General features: G+C 42.1%; 2 protein-coding genes across 4 annotated transcripts in view; one reads left to right on the top strand and one right to left on the bottom strand.

Annotated features, from left to right (window-relative positions):
* The first annotated feature begins 831 nt into the window (after positions 1 to 831).
* On the top strand, positions 832 to 13,136 carry ippk (inositol 1,3,4,5,6-pentakisphosphate 2-kinase). 2 transcript variants are annotated; one of them, XM_068722328.1, is made up of 14 exons: positions 832 to 1,064; positions 3,540 to 3,599; positions 5,039 to 5,134; positions 5,789 to 5,855; positions 6,066 to 6,184; positions 6,635 to 6,724; positions 7,512 to 7,570; positions 7,722 to 7,794; positions 7,937 to 8,089; positions 8,416 to 8,539; positions 9,122 to 9,257; positions 9,399 to 9,501; positions 9,730 to 9,821; positions 10,264 to 13,136. In XM_068722328.1, exons 1-14 carry the CDS (start codon positions 984 to 986, stop codon positions 10,514 to 10,516), a joined length of 1,506 nt encoding a protein of 501 aa, XP_068578429.1. In that variant the 5' UTR covers positions 832 to 983; the 3' UTR covers positions 10,517 to 13,136. The 2 variants fall into 2 exon arrangements, with proteins under 2 accessions (XP_068578429.1, XP_068578428.1); XM_068722327.1 differs by having other exon boundaries at positions 9,357 to 9,501.
* A 1,387-nt stretch (positions 13,137 to 14,523) lies between these two features.
* Positions 14,524 to 19,411, bottom strand: part of cenpp (centromere protein P) — a 76,943-nt gene continuing 72,055 nt past the window's right edge. For both annotated transcript variants that reach the window (XM_068722329.1, XM_068722330.1), the window contains exons 7-9: positions 15,732 to 15,811; positions 15,557 to 15,648; positions 14,524 to 14,847 (exon numbers count right to left, since the gene is read on the bottom strand). In XM_068722329.1, coding sequence (XP_068578430.1) covers positions 14,717 to 14,847; positions 15,557 to 15,648; positions 15,732 to 15,811 — 303 coding nt within the window. In that variant the 3' untranslated portion in view covers positions 14,524 to 14,716. The remainder of the gene's footprint in view (positions 14,848 to 15,556; positions 15,649 to 15,731; positions 15,812 to 19,411) is intronic.

Here is a 19,411-nt window from a genome sequence, read left to right as displayed (position 1 = left end):
AAGAAATAGTAAAATGACACTATTCGACACATTTCAAAAATATTCAGTGGTGTCGTTATAAGATGCATGAGGTAACTGAGGTATTATGATTCTTAACTTGGTGCTTATTTATCTTTAAATAAAGAAGTGAACATAAGTCGTAGTATTACGTAAACCTAAAAAAAGTACGATAAAATATTTTGTATCTCAATGTCAGACTTTTTCTCATACAATATTACTTTTCCTTTATGTAATATTATATTGTATCCTCGTAATATAATTTGTTTCTCATAATATCACAATCTCTCAAATATAATGAGTTTTACTGTAAGATTAAAACTATTATTGTGATATAACGTTTCCTTATGACTCGTTCTCACAAAATCACAACTTTGTGCTCGTTATCTGACTTTTGCCTCATAAAGTTACGAATTTCTTCTTTCTCGTCAAAACTATGACTTAGTGTCATAATATTGTGACTTTGTGCTGGTAAAACTTTGACTTTATTTGCATATCATGTACTTTTTTTACTAACTTTAATTATATAATCTTGTCAAATTACTTTAAATTAATACTGTTTTTGTTATTTGACTTTTTCTCATAAAGTTACAACTTTCTTCTTGCAAGCCAATTGACTGTCTTTTAAAAGTGACTTAGTCTCAAAATACTATGATTTTTCAAATTACAACTGTATCATCAAAATGTGTGTTTTTAGCTGTTAAATTGAGACTTTAAACTCATAACATTACGATCCGTTCGTCCAACCTTTTTGACTTTTATTTTGAAGCCCTAATCGGAAGTAGTATGTTTGTCGGTAACTTTGTCAGCCTGGGCCGGGCAGCAGTAGCAGCAGCAGAAGAAGAAGTCACTTGGTCCTGTAGTACTTCTGAATTATTGCTAGCAGCCAGTAGCACCAGTCACCGTACTTGTATGTTTCTGTGACGTCTCGTGTTACTTTTTCTGGCCGTTAACGGGAACTCACAGTCTTTGTCGTCGTTGGTGTGATGGAACTGGACAAAATGGACGAGAACGACTGGAAGTACCACGGAGAGGGAAACAAGAGCCTGGTGGTCTCACACGTACAGGTGAAGTAAAGCTAAGCTACCATGAAGCTAATCCAAGTTTGAGCTAAAGCAGAAGAAGAAGAAAAAAAAGAAGCTTTAAGATGACACGCACCGCCCGCGTCACACTTTACGTTAAATATGCTTCTGCTGGGTGTTACTGTCGTGATTATCTGAGATATGTGTTCATAACTGAAGGGTGGTAAATGTCAACTGTCAGGACTTTATGTAGCTATCATCGGTACCATTATTAGCATGTGGTTGCTAGCTTAGCCGGCTTGCTAGCAAACAACTAGCTTGTGATCCTAACGGGCTGCTGGTGGAGCTAATGTTAGCCATTAGCATCCTCCTATGTTTTTTCCCACACTGTCGCTGGTTGAAGTCACTTTACTGCCTAACGGGACCTGCAGGTCTAGTCAAGTTGTTATTGAGCAACTGGTGACGTTTTATGAGGGTATGACGTCACAGCATTGAGACGATCAGCTCGCGTGCTGTCAAAGCTTTCTTGGGGTTTTGAATTGTTTACATTTTCTTACTGGGAAATAATCCAATGTGGTTGTTTTACTGACTTAAAATGTAATGATCGTACTCTGTGAAATGATCTAACATTCAGCCCCGATACTCTTAAATAATAATAATAATACATTTTATTTGTATAGCGCTTTAAAAAGGTACTCAAAGACACTTTACATGGTAGAACCAACAGAAGTAATTACATAAGAGCAAAATAATGACATCATAACAGTAAAGAACACGAAAAAGAAAAAACTTTACAGGTTAAAAGCAGATTTAAATAGATGAGTTTTAAGTGTTTTTTAATGATTTTGCAGGTATGTCATATTGATATTGGATACACATTCTTATCAGTATTACCATATTACTTATGGTGCATTTGCATTTATTTCATTGTTGATAGTTATCACGACTTTTTACAGATGAATAACTTTGTTGAAGAGTAAAACAACCTTAAACAGCATTAAAGCACAGTTTGTGTTACAGTGAAGTCTAAGTTTTAGAGTTTGCTTATTCTCAGATATCTTGTCTTTGCTGTTTACAAAGTCCTCGTTTTGTGAAAGGTGTGTTTGTGTATTCCAGCGTATTAAACACATGACATTTAAAATATATCCCCATAATCCGTCCTGCTCGTCCGTTTGTAACCACAATGGTCAAATAACACAAGAGGTGACAACATAAGCTAGCTAACGTTTTCTGACATGAATCATCATCGTTGCCCAATCCTAAATACACCTCTGACTCATCGGGTCATTATGTAAGAGAGGAATGTGAACGATGAATGATGAAATGATCACAGAGACACCTTTCACATAACCAGTCACCATCCTTGCAAGTGTGCATAACCCCATTTGCAATGGATTTGTTTTTTTACAGTCCTGAGTGTTATTCTGGTTCTACCATTGAACATTTGACTGTAAGATTTAGACAAATTTGAGCTGAAAGGTAAAAACTCTTAACTGCAGCATCCCTTCGGCAACAAAGTGTCAACAATACACTTAAACCAATGAAGACATCTGATGAGCGACCTGGTGTCTAAATGTCACGCTTCACTGGAACCAGATCACTGCGGCGCTCATGGCCACATCGTCTGGTTTCCTGCAGAACCTGATTTCTCTGAGCTATGCGGTAGAGACTCACTACTAAAGTGGTTCTGTCGTCACAATCCCAGGGTTAGGGATGTTCTTCACTCAAACACACCCTAATGCTGACTGAAGTAGTCACTGTCATGTGTTGTTACAGGTAATCGTACATTGTGTCGCGTTTTGGAAAGCTCTTTAGACAATAGGAGACACTTATCCCAACCATAGGCTGTGAGGAGCAGACGAGTCACCGCGACGTCACCCGCTGGTTTGTGGACTGCGGGTTTGAAGCCTCGAGTTCGTCACTGTAGCCAGAAGTGACTCAAGAGAGTGGAGCTAAGTAGATCCAAACCCTGAATGAGACATTCCTAGGTGACCAAAGGGTTACTATTAACTTTAATGAAGTGAAGACACACTGAAAGTTCTGTGAAACAGCGTAGTAGAGACCTGTCAATCACTGTGTAGCCCCGCCCCTAAATCATCCCCTGCTTTATGGTCTGTTTGACTCTAAATGTTCCATAATGTACTAAATGAACATCATGCTGTATTGAAGAAGACTGGAAACTAGAGATTGAGACCATAAACTCATGATTACAATGTTTACTGAGGGAATAAATCAAGAGAGAAGTAGAGTCATTTTAGACTAGACTTCTATACAACCAGAGGAGTCGCCCCCTGGTGGACACTAGAGAGAATGCAGGTTAAAGGCACTTCAGCATCGGCTTCACTTTTCACAACCAGAAGTTGCCGCGTAATCCTAATTTGCAGTGAAGTTACTGTATCAGTATTTGAACCCACCTCATGGAGATGATCCTGGGCTGAACCTGCTGAGTGGTTCAGGTGTGAGTCCGGGTTTAAACGAGGCTCCACTGGTCCTAACTGAGCTCCTCTTCTGTTCTCGCAGCTTTCCAGAGTTCTACGCCTGCTCAAGTATCCGGCCGAGGACTCTGAAAACCCACCGCAGGTGAATATGAGTGTGTGTGTGTGTGTGTGTCTCTCAGGTGTTTTGTGGAGCTAAAGCCTGGACGGGCTCACAGGAAGCTGTGTGACTCTTTTAGTCAATGTGTTGCTTGTTGATTCCATTTACAGCAGATTGCTCACACCTGTTAGTGTGGCTACAATAGAAACGTGAAGGCTCAGAGCTCCATTGAGTCACAGCTTTGTTTCTAGTCAGTGGAGCGGCAGCAGATCTCTCATCCTGGTCAGATTAGGAGGCACAGTCCCTGATCCACATGTAAACTAAAGTGGAGCCCCGCCCAACCCCAAAATTCAAATCTTCTCTCAGCTGCTCCGTCAGCTGCCATCACTTTGAAGCTGGAGTTGTTATCGACACTGATGCAGTTAAAAGGTCCCAAACCAGGCCTCTGAAGCCCTGAGCCTTTGTCCAACCAGAGGACACATTTGTCAAATAACACAGCAGAAATAAAGAGGCATACATGGTCAGGTGCAGATTGTGGGAGAGGTCTGAATAATGTGAGTGGAGTCGAGGCTGGTTATCCAGAATCACACGTCGACGTTTGGTTTGGTGAAGACGGATAATGGCGAGAAAGAAGCACTCAGTAAAGTGACTAACGCTCTATGGTTTTCCACCGCTGCATTGTGGGAGGTCCAACCAAAACTGGGACCCCAAAGCATTCTGCAGTCTGCTGCGGCAGGATGTGAAATTAGCCGTGGACGGACACAGAGATGCACTCATTCAGACGCATTAGAGATCGCAAGATTCTCCTTTCAGAGATAATAATAATAATAACGGAGAAGACTCGGTGATCCTCTGTGTTCCTTACAGAGTACAAATAAAGTACGATGTCAACGGAAACCAAGTCTCACAACGGTTTGTCTAACGAGTGTAACTGTCCATCTGTGGTCGGTACGGATCCCCTGGAGGCTCGCATCAGTAAAACTCCTAATGACTGTTTTAATTGATAAAAATACAATCTCTTATTTTCATATCGTTTGAATTGTGTGTTTTTAAGAGGAAAAGGAAACACTATAGGTGACTATAACAAAGTGAAAGGATAACTTTTGAATCTTCGATGGCTTACGCTGACTTCAGAGGTTCAGATGATTCTCCAGTATCTTGCAGACATAATCGAATATCAGCGACATGGAATCTTCAGGGGTCTCTAAAAGTTCTATCTGCTCCCTGTTTTTCTTTTGTTCCGATCCGTGACTCTGATCCGTGAAACCAACCGTGAGTTCCATGAACCACTAATAGATACTGTCGACGGAGCACTTATCCGAGTTAATAAGTCAAATAAGTACTCTGTGAACATATCTCAAGTCTGTCAAGTTTTAGAACAGGTCATAACTTGCTGTTTGTGTGTGTGTGTGTGTGTGTGTGTGTGTGTGTGTGTGTGTGTGTGTGTGTGTGTGTGTGTGTGTGTGTGTGTGTGTCCCCTGCAGACTGTGGAGCAGGCCTTCAGGCAGATCCAGAACATTGTTGACTTTAGCTCCAACGTGATGAGCAGCCTGCTGGGAGACAAGTTCATCCACAGCGGGGTGAGACACTGTTCACACTGTCTTTTGTCATCACTGTTGTTCTTGTTGTTGTTTGTACATCTTGTCTTCTATCTAAGTTTTAACTCACGCAGCATTAAGAGTTATGCTAGTAGCGGCTAACGTGTGTCTGGTAATCCTAATACAACCTTTTCTCACGCGAGCCGTCTCTACGACCTGTAAACAAGTGAAATATATTCTACATTAACTACAAATACATTTCAATAAAAGCAAAACAAGACGGGTAAATTGACCGGGGCTGCTACTAATGACTCATTTTTGTTTCACTATTTTACTGATGAATCAATTAATCCAAACGTTTGATTTCCCTCCAGTATTTTATTTGGAGCATGCTGCTCTTATCGTTTACTCCCATCAGAGCTGGACAATAAACCAGACCGTTTTCTAGCAGCTGCGATTCACAAAAACAATGCGTTCCAGTGTTGTGTGAGTCTGCAGGGTTTAGCTCATGAGCGCTGGCTCCCCGGGTCAGACGGTGCCTGATCTTAGATTTCAGCGCGATGAGGAGTTCACGGTGAAAGCCGGCTCTGTACGTCGTCACCCCATAATAATAATCCATCCAGCTGATCGCAGACACAGAGCCGTGATCTGTGCACACGCTTGATTTTAAAGAGGCCGTCTTCATTTTCTCTACAGGAAGTGGTCAAACTGCCGCTGGAGTTTGTGCGACAGCTGTCAATCAAAGTTCAACATCAAAGACCAGGTAACACAGCGTTTCATCATCTCTGTGGGAAACTTCTGAGACACGTGTTGGGAGAGCTTATTGGCTTTCTGGCAGACGGTTAGATGAGTATTGAACATGTTCTCTCTCTCTCTCTGTGTGTGTGTGTGTGTGTGTGTGTGTGTGTGTGTGTGTGTGTGTGTGTGTGTGTGTGTGTGTGTGTGTGTGTGTGTGTGTGTGTGTGTGTGTCAGCCTGGCGCTGTGATAAGGTGATGGACATCTACAGCGGCTGTGCTCTCTGTCTGCCCAACCTGACATCTCCAGTCCTCCACCAGGCAACACACACTCCTCCACTCTGCATTGAGATCAAGGTACACACACACACACACACACACACACACACACACACACACACACACACACACACACACACTCACTGATTTCTCCATAAACACACACACTTTTTTTTAAGGCATGAAATTGTATTGTGGCTACTTTAACATTGTTTCTTCAACTGAAAATACAGTTATTCTTAATAACCAAACACACAACAATAACACATTTAATTCAATGTGAGTCATTTCTGATCACATGAATGGGTTTTTGGGCCCGTTTGTAATTTCAGACTGAAACTGAAATTACAGCGGTTTAAGAAGATGTTCTTCCTCCTGAGAAGCAGCCACAGTTTAAGAAATCTTTGTCTGTGAATCACTCTCACTCAGACAAACTAGGTTAAAACCACAAATCACATGAGTTTGACTCAGTGTGTGTGTGTGTGTGTGTGTGTGTTACTCAGCTGCTCTTTTTGTGTACGTTTTTAGCCTAAGTGTGGCTTCCTGCCGTCCTCCAAACATGTCAGCAAAGACATCAAGACCAAAGTGTGCCGCTTCTGCATGCACCAGCACTACAAGGTAACTACAACAAATAAACAAACTGCAGTACAACTACACTAACTGCAGTACAACTACACTAACTGCAGTACAACTACACTAACTGCAGTACAACTACACTAACTGCAGTACGACTGTACAACATCTTCTCTCCACTCACATTCTCCGTTCAAACCTTCATTCATATCAATCATTTCAGCTAATAAACGTAATAGTTCTTAAATCAGGACCTTCATTATTTGGATCAGGTAGCTTGTGAACAATAAGGTGCGTCAGGTTTAGTGGCTCCAGCTGCTATTTTAATGTGTCAGATACATATTTAACTAATATTGAGGCAAGTAGAAATATGGGCAAATTGGGGGTTACTCAAGGTCAGACTCACCGGTGAACAGCCGTAGCGGTGGTGAGCACCGCGGCTGTAGAGCACAGCGTGGATTTAATCGGCGGCGGTATTTTGCCGGCGGTAACGTCATCAGTGGTTAAAGTTAGTTTTCAGTCACAGCGCCGGGAACATCCAGTCTTACTCTCGGGGGACAAACGCACCAACGTCTGGGCTTATTCACGGCCACAGGGTGAAACACTCCGGTCCGATATCTGCGTGTCCGCTGCAGCAAAGTGTGCTGCTCACTTTATTCAAAGTTTATTCAAATGTAATGTTTTGCATATCCACAATTGCACCAAATTATAGAATGCACTCCCCAGCAATACCTCAAAGAAGTATGAAGTAACCTGGAGGAATGGTTTTCATTGGGTTCATTACTTGTGTCTCATTTCTTCCTGCATCACTTTGTCTTCCGTCTCTCACCAGGTGGCCAATGGGAAGTGGAAGAGACCGAGTCTGTACTGTCCTCTAGACCTGTTCTCAGGGTGAGATTACTGCAGATGACCAGTTATACTGTAGTAATGTAGACAACAATACCACATAATAACAATACTGTATATATACATATATATTAAGATAACTTCTGCTGCTATTCCTACCTCCTATAAAGCTGCTTGTTTCTCTCGTTGTGTTCAGTAACAGACAGAGAATGCACTTTGCCATCAGACACCTGATAGAAGAACCTCAGAACAACTTCAAAATCTTCAAGGTGAGACACCACAGAACCAAACCAAACTCTCTACACTTAATCTCTGCTTCAGATCCTTTAAGTCGCTGTAAATGTAACCGGTTAGCTCCTCCTCCAGTGTTATGAATCCTCTGATGAGTTCATCCCTAAATGTGTCTGTCAGGGCGGTCAGTGCATCTACAGCAGTAAGGAGGTGAGCGACGACTCAATGGACCTGAACGGTCTGCTGCATCACCTCAGACCGTACTTCCTGTACGGAAACAACCGGATCAACAGTCACATGACCAGCAAGGCTGTCCTGAACGACTTCATCACGGTAAAACTAGTTCAAGTGTCCTTTTCATTGAAAGTAAAGAAATATATTGGGTGTTGTACAGCTGAGCAATAAACAAAAGAATTAGCAACACAGAGTCTCCAACGATTCTCCTAATGTCTCCTTCTGAGTCTGAGCCAAACATTAGAAACCTGCAGTGTGTTCCTGATGTGAAACTCGGTCGGTTGGAGATGTGAGAAGAGAAACTCACAGCAGGCGTCACAGCTTCTCTGTGAAGTTGCATATTTATTAGCCGGTCTCTTATTTTTAAAAAACACCAGATTGAAGGTAGACATTTCCATCTTTCACAATGAAACGTCCGTCTGTAGGTCCTGGTGAACGCTCTGCTGAGTGGAGGAGGAGGAGGAGATGGAGAGGTGGTGACGGACACACGAGGAGAAGGGCGGAGCTTCTGTGAAGCCAGTCTGTTCAACAAGGAGAGGATTCGCCACGGTCAGAACCGCCTTTATCAACCCGATCCGCTTTCTTTCTGTGTGTCCAGTCAGTGATTCCACTGAGCTGCTCTTTTAATGGTGGTTTGAGCTGCACTCAGCAATACAATATGCAGACTGTCACATATATATATATATATATATATATATATATATCCATATATATATATATATATATATATCCATATATATATATATATATATATATCCATATATATATATATATATATATCCATATATATATATATATATATATCCATATATATATATATATATATATATATCCATATATATATATATATATCCATATATATATATATATATATGGATATATGGATATTTTTCACTTTATTTTCTAAAGACAATAAGATTAATTGAGAAAATAATGTGGTTCAACACAAACATTTTGCCCATAACATCTGAATGTGATTATGTAAGCCTGACTCACATCTTTTTGTGCATGTTTTTGATGCTTAGCGAGACACATTTCGTACTCTTCTCGATTGAACCATTTAAAGTAATGTTCTGACCTGAAGCAGAAAAGATGACTCGTCTCTGTCTCTCTGTCTCTGTCTCTCTTCAGGCTCTCAGGGTCTACCCAGCGACAGCGTTTTGTTCAGGATCCTTCAGACTCAGATGTTGGACACGCTGGACATCGAGGGACTTTACCCTCTGTACCGCCGGGTGGAGCAACACCTGCAGGACTTCCCCAAAGAGAGGTAACACACCGTCAACAAGTATCGGAAGAATAAACTGCAGTAACAAGTGTTTGTTTAGATTAAAAAAAAAAAAATCTCATTCACCCATCACTTATGAAGGGGCACCGTCTGGTCTCCGGCTTCACTTCCTGTCTGTGTCAGGACCCGTCTTCAGATGGAGGGGCCGTACAACGAGGCCTTCCTGGAGAAGCTGCAGAAGTGTCCGACCGAGGACGACGGCTCGGTGGAGTACGCCGTCGCGAAGGTGAGGCCGAGAGCCGGAACCTCTCGTCGGGTTTCTCTGTGGAACGTTTCCCCTCGTCAGCCGACCGTCTGCTGGAGCAGCAGACTCTCAGAACAAACACTGAGCCGAGAGTCGCTGTAAAAACCCATCCAGTTCAGTAGCGACAGTGCAGTTTCACGTGACTTCGTTACTAATGATAACTTCGTAAAGATAGTCGCATGCCTGACGTCTGTGTTTTTCTCACTTCAGGTGCATCAGTACCGCGTGGCCATGACGGCCAAGGACTGCTCCATCATGGTCGCTCTGGTGCCCAGCAGTGAGGAAGAGGAGGGTGATGAAGGGTAAGAGTGTGGATCGCTTAGAAGAGTCCCATTAACTGACAGGTTAAAGACTTAAAACGACACGTTTCCTCATGTTTTTGTGTCTAAATGACACATTGTTATATTGATCCAGTATCGATGGACTACGCTGCAGCCGCTAAACAGGCTGTAATGTAATCACTTTAACTCTTAATTGACGTTTTTGTGTAAGATGAAACAAGACCAGAAGTAAACCATTAATTGATTTTCAAAATGATTCCTCATTCCAGACTTAATTTCTATACTTGAACGTCCTGATGATAATCTTTTGATAACGCTTGGAGGGAACTGAAAGCTCCATTCATTTTGGTCCCTGAAGACGGTTGTAGTATGTGATGATGTCCACCAGGTGGAGCAGACATCAGCTCATCATGTTCAAACTGTACCATTAACTCCCCCCTCTCCTCCCCCTCTCCTCCCGCAGTCTCTCCACTCAGAGGCGGCTCAGGGACTTCCTCTCCTCCAGACCGCCGGCTCTCTCTTACTCCGTCTCCATCTTGGATCTGGACCCAAAGCCGTTCGACAGCATCCCCAGCCAGCTGCGCCTGGACCAGAAGATCGTCTCCTGCTACCTGAGGACCGGCGGTGCCTTGCCAAAGGGCTCTCTGCCGCCACACTCCGGCATCTTCACGGCCGCAGAGAGAGAGGACTGCACGCTGCTCTTCCACCCCATGTGAACTCCCCCAGCGACAGACGGACGGCGCGCTGAGGACCGAAACGGAGACGCCGCGTTGACGCAGAGGTCTAAAGTCACGTCAGACCAGAGCCGTTTATACGCGACCGTGCTGCAGCGCTTTGTCTCCAGGAAGTCACCACTAACTCATCAGACGTTGAAGCAACTTCCAGATAGGTTCCGTCACTGATTCTAGACTTTCTCGTCAACTTCTCGCTCCCATCGGGAGGAGAGTCCCAGCATCGCTGTGCTCTGTCACGATACTTATTATTTATTAGAAAGCTAACGGGGAGATTTGGTCTTCAGACTGACGGCGCTCTGAGAAGACGGAAGGAAAAAAAGAAAGAGAGGAGAATGAAAAGCAGGTCGTTGGGCGTTAACGTACGTAAGATGTCATTTCCTGAATGTAGGCGGGGCCTCTGGCGGAGGGAGGCGGAGCCATTGTGTATGTCCAGGTTGAACTTGCAGCAGATCTGGATGAGAGGATTCAGGTCTCTGCTGGACTCCACGGGAGGTTGAGTTATTGAATAATAACAAATAACAGCGAGAGACGCTTGACCTCCAGTTTTTGGTTTGACTCCTGTTCAGTTGTTTGCGTTGCGTTGACATCTTTTCCTCATCAGGCGTTCATTGCCGAGATGTTGATGGTCAAACGTTGGAGACGTTATTTTTATTTTTTAAGGAGGAGAGTTGAGTAACGTTGAAGGGTAAGTTCACCCGAATAATAAAAAAAAGCGCCTTGTCTCTTCCCTCCAGTGAAATCTATCCAGTTATGGTTTCATTAGTCTAGATATAAACCTTTGATTCTCACAGCATTGAAAAAAATGACATTTTGTAAATAACTTGCCACGAAAGAGTAATAATCAAAAGACAATGGTGACATGTTTTAATTGAAACTATTCATTTGGAAGAAAATAGTTCCAATACAAATGTCCTTTTCATTGCCAACACAAACTAAATTCGTGGCAGAAATCTCAAAACCTGGAGGAATAAAACCAAAACGATCAGTGTGGAGAGAGTTCACTGGAGGGAAGAGGAATACAAACACTCTTCTTAGGTACACCTTTATAATATAATGCAATCCAGTACATCAGCCCTGTTAGTAACATTACCTTTAAACTTTTATTGTTAATGTTCTGTTGATGCTGTCAGAGGTTATGTTATACGGGACTCGATATATTACAGTCCGTAATACACCAACACCTCGACAATGAGCCTATAGTTTAATGAACAGGGTTGCTTTAGTGACACAGCTGTTGTCTCAGCTGATACAGCTGTTGTCTGCTTAGTACTGAGTGTACATCATGTTTAAATGATTTGGGTAAACTGACCCTTAAAGGTCCAGCTGGGACTTGTGACTAATCAGCTCTTGTAGGGTTCTTCTAGCGGAGACGTTTGTGTCCAGTTGCCTTTGGTTGTTCTGACGTAACACCTTTCGTTTTTTTTGGGGAAAAAAAAAAAAGCACATTATTTTAACTCTTGTTGTCATATTCAGAAAAGCAGCATTTAAGTAGTCGTCTAACACTCCCGTGTTTACTAACCTGGTGATGCGTAGCTTTCTAAACGTACGGTCACATTACACTTGCTGAGAATATTTCCTCCGTTTTATTCCCGATTGAAGTCCAAACCACAGATTCAGCCTAAAGTTGGCTGTTTTGGTGGTGGAATAACAGGTCGATCTGTCATCACTGAACACAGGACTAATGTGACCGTACACTCGCAGAGCGTTTTAAAGTAAAGAGGTCGGCGCATGTCAGCGTCTGACCCGCCAGGGCAAAGGCTTCTGGGTAACAGAGAGACAGGCCGAGCTTCATGCTGCTGCTCCGCTGGCTTTTTGTGTGCCAAAAGTGGCTTGTTGTGCGTTTGTCCATGTGCCTAAATGTTCGTGTGTGTGTGTGTGTGTGTGCGCGCGTGCGTGAGAGTGTGTGCGTGTGTGAGAGAACTCGCTTTGTTACAGTCTGCGTTCACAGCTGAGGTCGGGGACTAAGCCGTGTCGGTTCGTCTCGGTCTCAGAGCGGCTGTGGACGCGACCGTGAACTCTCAGTACCTCGAACTCCTGACGACTCGAAAAAACCGAAGCGCCACGGGGTCGTCTGATGTTTGCAAAATGACGCGTTCAGGAGCGCTGGGAGGTTTCTGAAGACGGGACGGTGATGTCATCAGGAGCCGGGGGGACTAGCAACCAGTTTTAAGTTCTTTCGTCACCACCAGCAGATGTTGAGTGTTGTACTTTTTTTTTTACACTTGAGTCCAGATGTTGCTCGCGGTCGGATCGTCTCTCCTGGTGACGTCGTCGTCCTCTGAACCAGCAGCGCTCACGGAGGCTTCAAATAAACTGGTAACACTTGATTTCAGCTCCTGCTTACAGTGTCCGCTCTCCACCCGCCACCGCCTCCGTCAGCCAATCAAAACGCCTGAAAACAAAAATCACACTACAAGACAGAAAACCATTCACACTCCATCGTGATGACGAAGAACGGCGGCTTCCATCACTGAGACGATCACCCGGTCGACAGGTCTGTTAAATCCAAACACTAAAAAGGTTTAAAACGCAGACTTAAGTCCGTCAATCAGAACCTTTGACCTTTTAACCAATCACGTCGCCCGCTTTGTTTTGACTGAAACCTTCGTTGCCTCTGAGGCGGAGGAGCTGAAAGGCTGGAGAGTGGACCGCAGTGAACTGAACCAACCACTGATCGTTGTAACTGTTGAACTGAAGACGCAACAGGCAGCACGGCGGGGAAGCAGAGGCTCATGGGAGGACGGTCTGACGTTACTCCGACTTTGATTTCATTTTTGTTTTATACCTTCTAAACATTGTGACAAATATACAAACTTAACGCCAAATCGTCTGATCACAAAATGCTGCAACTGGACAGATTATTTTCCTAATCTTGTCGGTGTGATCGTGAAAAGTAGCCTCAGTTTGTGTCTCGTCGTGTTCTGTTCATGAGGGCTCATCAGACGGCTGAAGTCGGCTGTATGACTGCTGAGTTGATGAAAAAGCCTTAAAACAATATTTTAGCGTTCAGGTATCTTGAACGACCATCTTAATTTGCTTTTTCAGGTACTTCCAAATTATTTAGTCAGATATATTGGAGCTTTGAGAAAAAAACCCCCTGTAATTATGATTACTCGTCCATCAAGTCTTTGCAGATGTTGAGTATTAACGCTCTGCACAAAGAGGGGAAGACGTACCTTCACACACATCTCTTTTTAAATAAGCATGACAATGTTTGGACCAGTTCCTCCGTAGATTAAAAGGTGTAGAAGAAAAAGAATAAATGGGAGCAGATCGCACCGTGTAGGTTTGTCTTTCTATCGCGGTAACTTTACCCGAAAGATTAATTCCAGGTCAATAAACATGATACTTTTCTGTTGATCTGGATAGAATATCTTTTTCTTATTTTTTCCCAAATTTGAAATCTTATTTCCTAATCCAGAGAAAGACATGAAAACCAAACATCCCTCTAATTCAAGCTATGCTTCCTTGCTTGTCGTTACACGTCCTTCATCAGCAGATTGAGTTTCATAGCTGTCAAACTTTAACGTGAACATGGAGAAGTCCTAGAGGAGTAAATTCAGGACCGTGTCACATGTTCACAAACTCCACCGACGTGCAGAACCACCGAATATATTTTTCAAGGATTCTGAAAAATCTCTTAAAATGTATTTAAGTGTCAATAAAACGTGTTGTTGGGTTCAGATCGTCAGAGATATATAATTTAACGATAATACTAACGGACACAAACTGAGAAATACTTTCCTTTTAAGATTATGTTCCAGTAATCGGGAGAAAACAAACTGTCCTCACTGCGAGGCGGAGCTCTGACAGGTGAGCTGCCGTCTGATTGGTCGGTCGCCTCCGCCTCCGCCTGCTGCCTGAGCGTCGGCCTGCAGAAACATCACACCACTGTGATGCTACAGACTCCTTATAACTGCGTGTGTGTAAATATCTGAGAGGAGAAAACTATTTGAAAATACAAAAAGGCGACACTGCTGTCCTGCATTTTGTATTTAAATTATTTATTTTTGTAGATTTTGACCAGTGAGCTCTGCTGTTACAACCGTCACGGTCGAGCTCTTTCTATTGAATAAAGATTTCTAAGAGACTAAACCATCGCTGTGCGTTTCCTTTGTTCTGTAGCAGAGGTTTGTGTCTCGTTCTACATTTGAACCAGTTCTCAGAAGAAGAAGAAGTGAGTTATGCGTCCTGTGAAAGGCTGACCGCCATGATGACGGACTCCAGGGCCGCTTCAGGTCCCAGAATCCTCAGCAGGCTCTGAAAGGCCTCAGCGGCGCCGCCTACAGGCTGAGAGGGAAACAACTGCAGCGCTGCAGAGACAGAGAGGAAGAGAATAAAAAGATCATCTCATGTAAATAATCAAATAAGTTAGTCACCATTTACAAAGTTACCTGAATAACCCAGTCATTTGGTACTAAGTAGAGGGACATTGGAGACGGTGGTCTAGTAAGACGTTTGTACGCTTGACAAAATTCATTTGCAACTATTTTAGTCACTTTCAGGAAAAAAATGTGCAAATCAATTAGCTGGTTTTCAGATATTCAATGTGAGGATTTTCTTTGAGATATTTAACAGTAAACTGAAAATCTTTGGGTTTTGGACTGTTGATAAAATATAACAAACTATGACTGGCCTGTCAATTAAAAAAAGATACATTTCTATAATGATCGTCGGTTTAACCCATGATGACTAACATTACCTAGAGAGACTTTGATTCAGTACTCATTAGAAAATGACGTTGACATTTTACCTGCTGGTTTCTTTGTCCTGATCAATAATCTGTTATTTACAGATGTGTCCCCTGACTTTAAACATGCTTTATTGGTGGAGCTTGTTGCAGACAGTACTAGTATTTTATAAGACACAACTAAAATGTCATTACGTGTTTTTTTTATGCCAGATCAATGTATTCTTTTATTTGAAGAACCAAAGCTACAGTCTATGAGTGGGTACTGTTCAGTGTTGCTGCCCTGCTTCCTGTCTGCAGGTAGTTGAGAGAGTTCAGGTAAACTCTCTCACCTCTGTCAGGGATCTTTGTCAGCAGCTCCATCTTCGGAGAGACTCCGCCCTCTCTGGAGACGTCCACCGACCAATGAACAAACAGGACGCAGCTGTAAACAAACACGCATGTCAGCGGAGGAGACAGCTCAGCGCTGTGTGGGTTACTGTGCTCCACCAGGAGGAGAGTATTTACCCAGAAAGCTCAGGGTGGTTCACGATCATGACCTCTGACTTGCAGCCTCCAGGAAGAGAGACGACAGACGGATACTTCTCCTGTGGGAGAGAGAGAGAGAGAGAGAGAGAGAGAGAGAGAGAGAGAGAGAGAGAGAGAGAGAGAGAGAGAGAGAGAGAGAGAGAGAGAATTACAGCAACCATTAATAACCTGTTCAATGTACATGTGGACACGACTGTTTCAAGACGGACATAAAAACTGAAAATATCCTTTAAATACGAACGTTCTTTTTTAGCGGTTCGATAAATACAGGTCCTGTGTTTTCATCAAAGACAATATATATATATATATATATATATATATATATATATATATATATATACATACATACATACATACATACATACATACATACATACATACATACATACATACATACATACATACATATATATATATATATATATATATATATATATATATATATATATGTGTACAGTTATGTTCATAATAATAGCAGTGTGTTTAAAAAGGTGAGTAAACCTCAAAATTCTTCAAATAAATTGTATTTTAATGAACACAAATGCATTGGGGACACTGCACATTCTATTTCAAAGCAAGAAAATTGGAAAAAGTAATTGAATTTGATAATATTTTACAGAAAGTCAAGAAATATAATGTTCAAAAAAATAGCAGTGTTGACATCTTTCATTACAAACTCAAAAATGTACTGTATAAACTAAGAAATGCTTGAAGATTCAACTTTCCTGAGAATCATAAACTAATATTTAGTTGCATAACCACGGTTTCTGATAACTGCTTCACATCTGTGGCACATGGAGTCGACCAACTTCTGGCACCGGTCAACAGGTATTGCAGCCCAGGACAATTGTACTACGTTCCACAATTCCTCTGCATTTCTTGGTTTTGCCTCATGAACAGCATTTTTTATGTCAGCCCACAAGCCTTCTATGGGATTAAGGTCCGGGGATTGTGCTGGCCACTCCATTACTTGAATTCTGTTTGTCTGGAACCATGATTTTGCTCGCTTGCTGGTGTGTTTGGGGTCATTGTCTTGTTGAAACACCCATTTCAAGGGCATTTCCTCTTCAGCATACGGCAACATGACTCCTTCCAGTATTCTGATGTACTCAAAGTGATCCATGATCCCTGGTATGCGATAAATAGGACCAACACCGTAGTACGAGAAACATCCCCATATCATGACGCTTGCACCACCATGCTTCACCGTCTTCACTGTGTACTGTGGCTTGAATTCAGTGTTTGCAGGACGTCTGACAAACTGTCTGTGGCCCTTAGACCCAAAAAGAACAATCTTACTCTCATCAGTCCACAAAATATTACGCCATTTCTTTTTAGGCCAGTCAATGTGTTCTTTGGCATATTGTAACCGCTTCAGCACATGTATTTTTTTTAACAATGGGACTTTGCGGGGGCTTCTCGCTGGTAGCTTGGCTTCACACAGACGTCGTCTGATTGTTACAGTACTCACAGGCAATCTTAGATCTTCTTTGATCCTCCTGGAGCTGATCATTGGCTGAGCCTTTGTCATTTTGGTTATTCTCCGATCCATTCGAATAGTCGTTTTTCTTTTTCTTCCTCGCCTTTCTGGTTTTGGCTGCCATTTTAAAGCATTTGATATCATTTTAGCTGAACAGCCTCTCATTTTCTGCACTTCTTTATAGGTTTTCCCCTCTTTTATTAATTTCTTAATCACAGAACGCTCTTCTTCTGAACAGTGTCTTGAACGACTCATTTTACTCTGTGTTTCAAGGACAAATGCACAGCCAGCATATGCAGCGTCAGTTGCCTTGATCCTTAAATAAGGGCCACCTGTTTAACACCTATTTTGTTCACATAATCAATGACCTCACTAATTGAACTCGGCACTGCTATTTTTTTGAACACGTCACTTTCAGTAAATGATTCAGTTTCACAGAATCAGCAGCATGCACGTCATGCCTGTTGGGTCTGTTGGTTTTCTATACCTTTACTAAACCTTCTAGAAACTTACTTGCAGTGTAGAACTTGAAATTCTAACAAAAACAATGATTTATCTTGCTAGTGATGTGAGACTGCTATTATTTTGAACATAATAATATATATATATATATATATATATATGTGTGTATATATATATATATATATATATATATATATATATATATATATATACACGTATATATATATATATATATATATATACACACATATATATATATATACACACATATATATATATATATATATACAGTTGTGTTCAAAATAATAGCAGTATTACATACATATATATGTATGTATGTAATATAAGTAATGATTGAGTTTGGATAAAATCTACAAACTCCTGTATAAAACTAATTATTTTATGTTTTTCCAAATATGTGATACATCTTTGATCCAGACTGACATTTCTGACATTTATTTAAAACCAGATGGCGTGTCGTTTCCCTTTAAGCTCCGCCCACATTACCAGGTCAGTGCTGCTTATAATACACTGCCCATGACTGCTGTTGTCCTGCAGGAGGCGCTACAACATACGTCTGGTCCCCTGAACACTGGGCCCCATTCATAAACACAAAACACACACAAGTTAGTACACGAGTCACAACATTAAGCTGCACCAGCGAGCGGACAGGAAGCGGGACGAATGCTTTGAGCGTGAGGTCGTGTTGTTGCTTCATCGACTTTACTGCTCAAATGTTGCTAAACGGAAACCTCTGGTTCTGTAAATCTGAGCTACTCTCCAGCCTCGACTCTCTAACACACACACACACACACACACACACACACACACACACACACACACACACACACACACACACACACACACACACACACACACACACACACACACACACACACACACACACGGCTGTTTTCCAGTGTACTTCAGTGATTAGGGGTGTGTCCAACAGGTGAGGGGTGTGTCCAGGTGACTCAACCAAGAGACATTTGCAGCTGTGTGTGTGTGTGTGTGTGTGTGTGTATGTGCGATCAGAAGTTTCTGCTCCCTGAACCAGTCCAGAACCAGGTCTTTATTCGGTCTACTTGAGTTTGTTCTGCTCGTCTGTATCTAATCTGGAGTCCAGGTTGATTCAGGGTCAGTTTGAACTTGTGTGTATTGCCTAATATGACAACGTTGTCTCAGAGAGCTTTATAATCTATACATCCTCTCAACTCTGGTCAAGGAGAAAAAGTCAATAAAGCAACTCGTGAACGATTTACATCTTCTCAATGTGAGGATCTGCTTCCTTTCTTTGTCATAAATGAATGAACTGAATATTTGGGGTTTTGGACTGTTGGTTGGAAACAAAAACAGGACATTTAAAGACTTCACTTTGGGAAGTTAGGTTCAATTATGAATGAATGAACCTAAAATAATCAGCAGAATAACAGAGAATGAAAATAATGTCTGGTGTGATCCCTGAAGTCTCCTGACGCTCAGTGTGTTTGTTGAGCTTTAGAACTAGGACTCCTGCACCTCCTGAACATGAACATTTAAGGACTTTCCAGGTCCAACTCCTCCAAGTCCAAGGACCCAACACGGCGTGGATTGATCCGTTACACTGAGATCTGTTTCTTTGGTGGTGTGTGGAACACAATGTGGCTTAAAATGTATTTTTTATAATCAATCTGATTGTTACTGTCGTTTACTTCAGGAGGCTTCTGGAGCCTTTAGG

Source organism: Cebidichthys violaceus, unplaced genomic scaffold (assembly GCF_023349555.1).
Source record: "Cebidichthys violaceus isolate CVI_PGR_0920_01 unplaced genomic scaffold, fCebVio1.0.p SCAF_29, whole genome shotgun sequence".
NCBI classification, from domain to species: domain Eukaryota; kingdom Metazoa; phylum Chordata; class Actinopteri; order Perciformes; family Stichaeidae; genus Cebidichthys; species Cebidichthys violaceus.
Note: the sequence above shows the minus strand (reverse complement) of the source record. Positions and strands in the feature narration are given on the sequence as shown.

Bases quoted from the DNA above. Each gene is read 5' to 3' on its own strand.
- ippk (XM_068722327.1), top strand. From the start codon at position 984: ATGGAACTGGACAAAATGGACGAGAACGACTGGAAGTACCACGGAGAG. The intron at 7,571-7,721 runs GTGAGATTACTG...CGTTGTGTTCAG, and splicing joins CCTCTAGACCTGTTCTCAGG to TAACAGACAGAGAATGCACT. The intron at 9,822-10,263 runs GTAAGAGTGTGG...CTCCTCCCGCAG, and splicing joins GAAGAGGAGGGTGATGAAGG to TCTCTCCACTCAGAGGCGGC.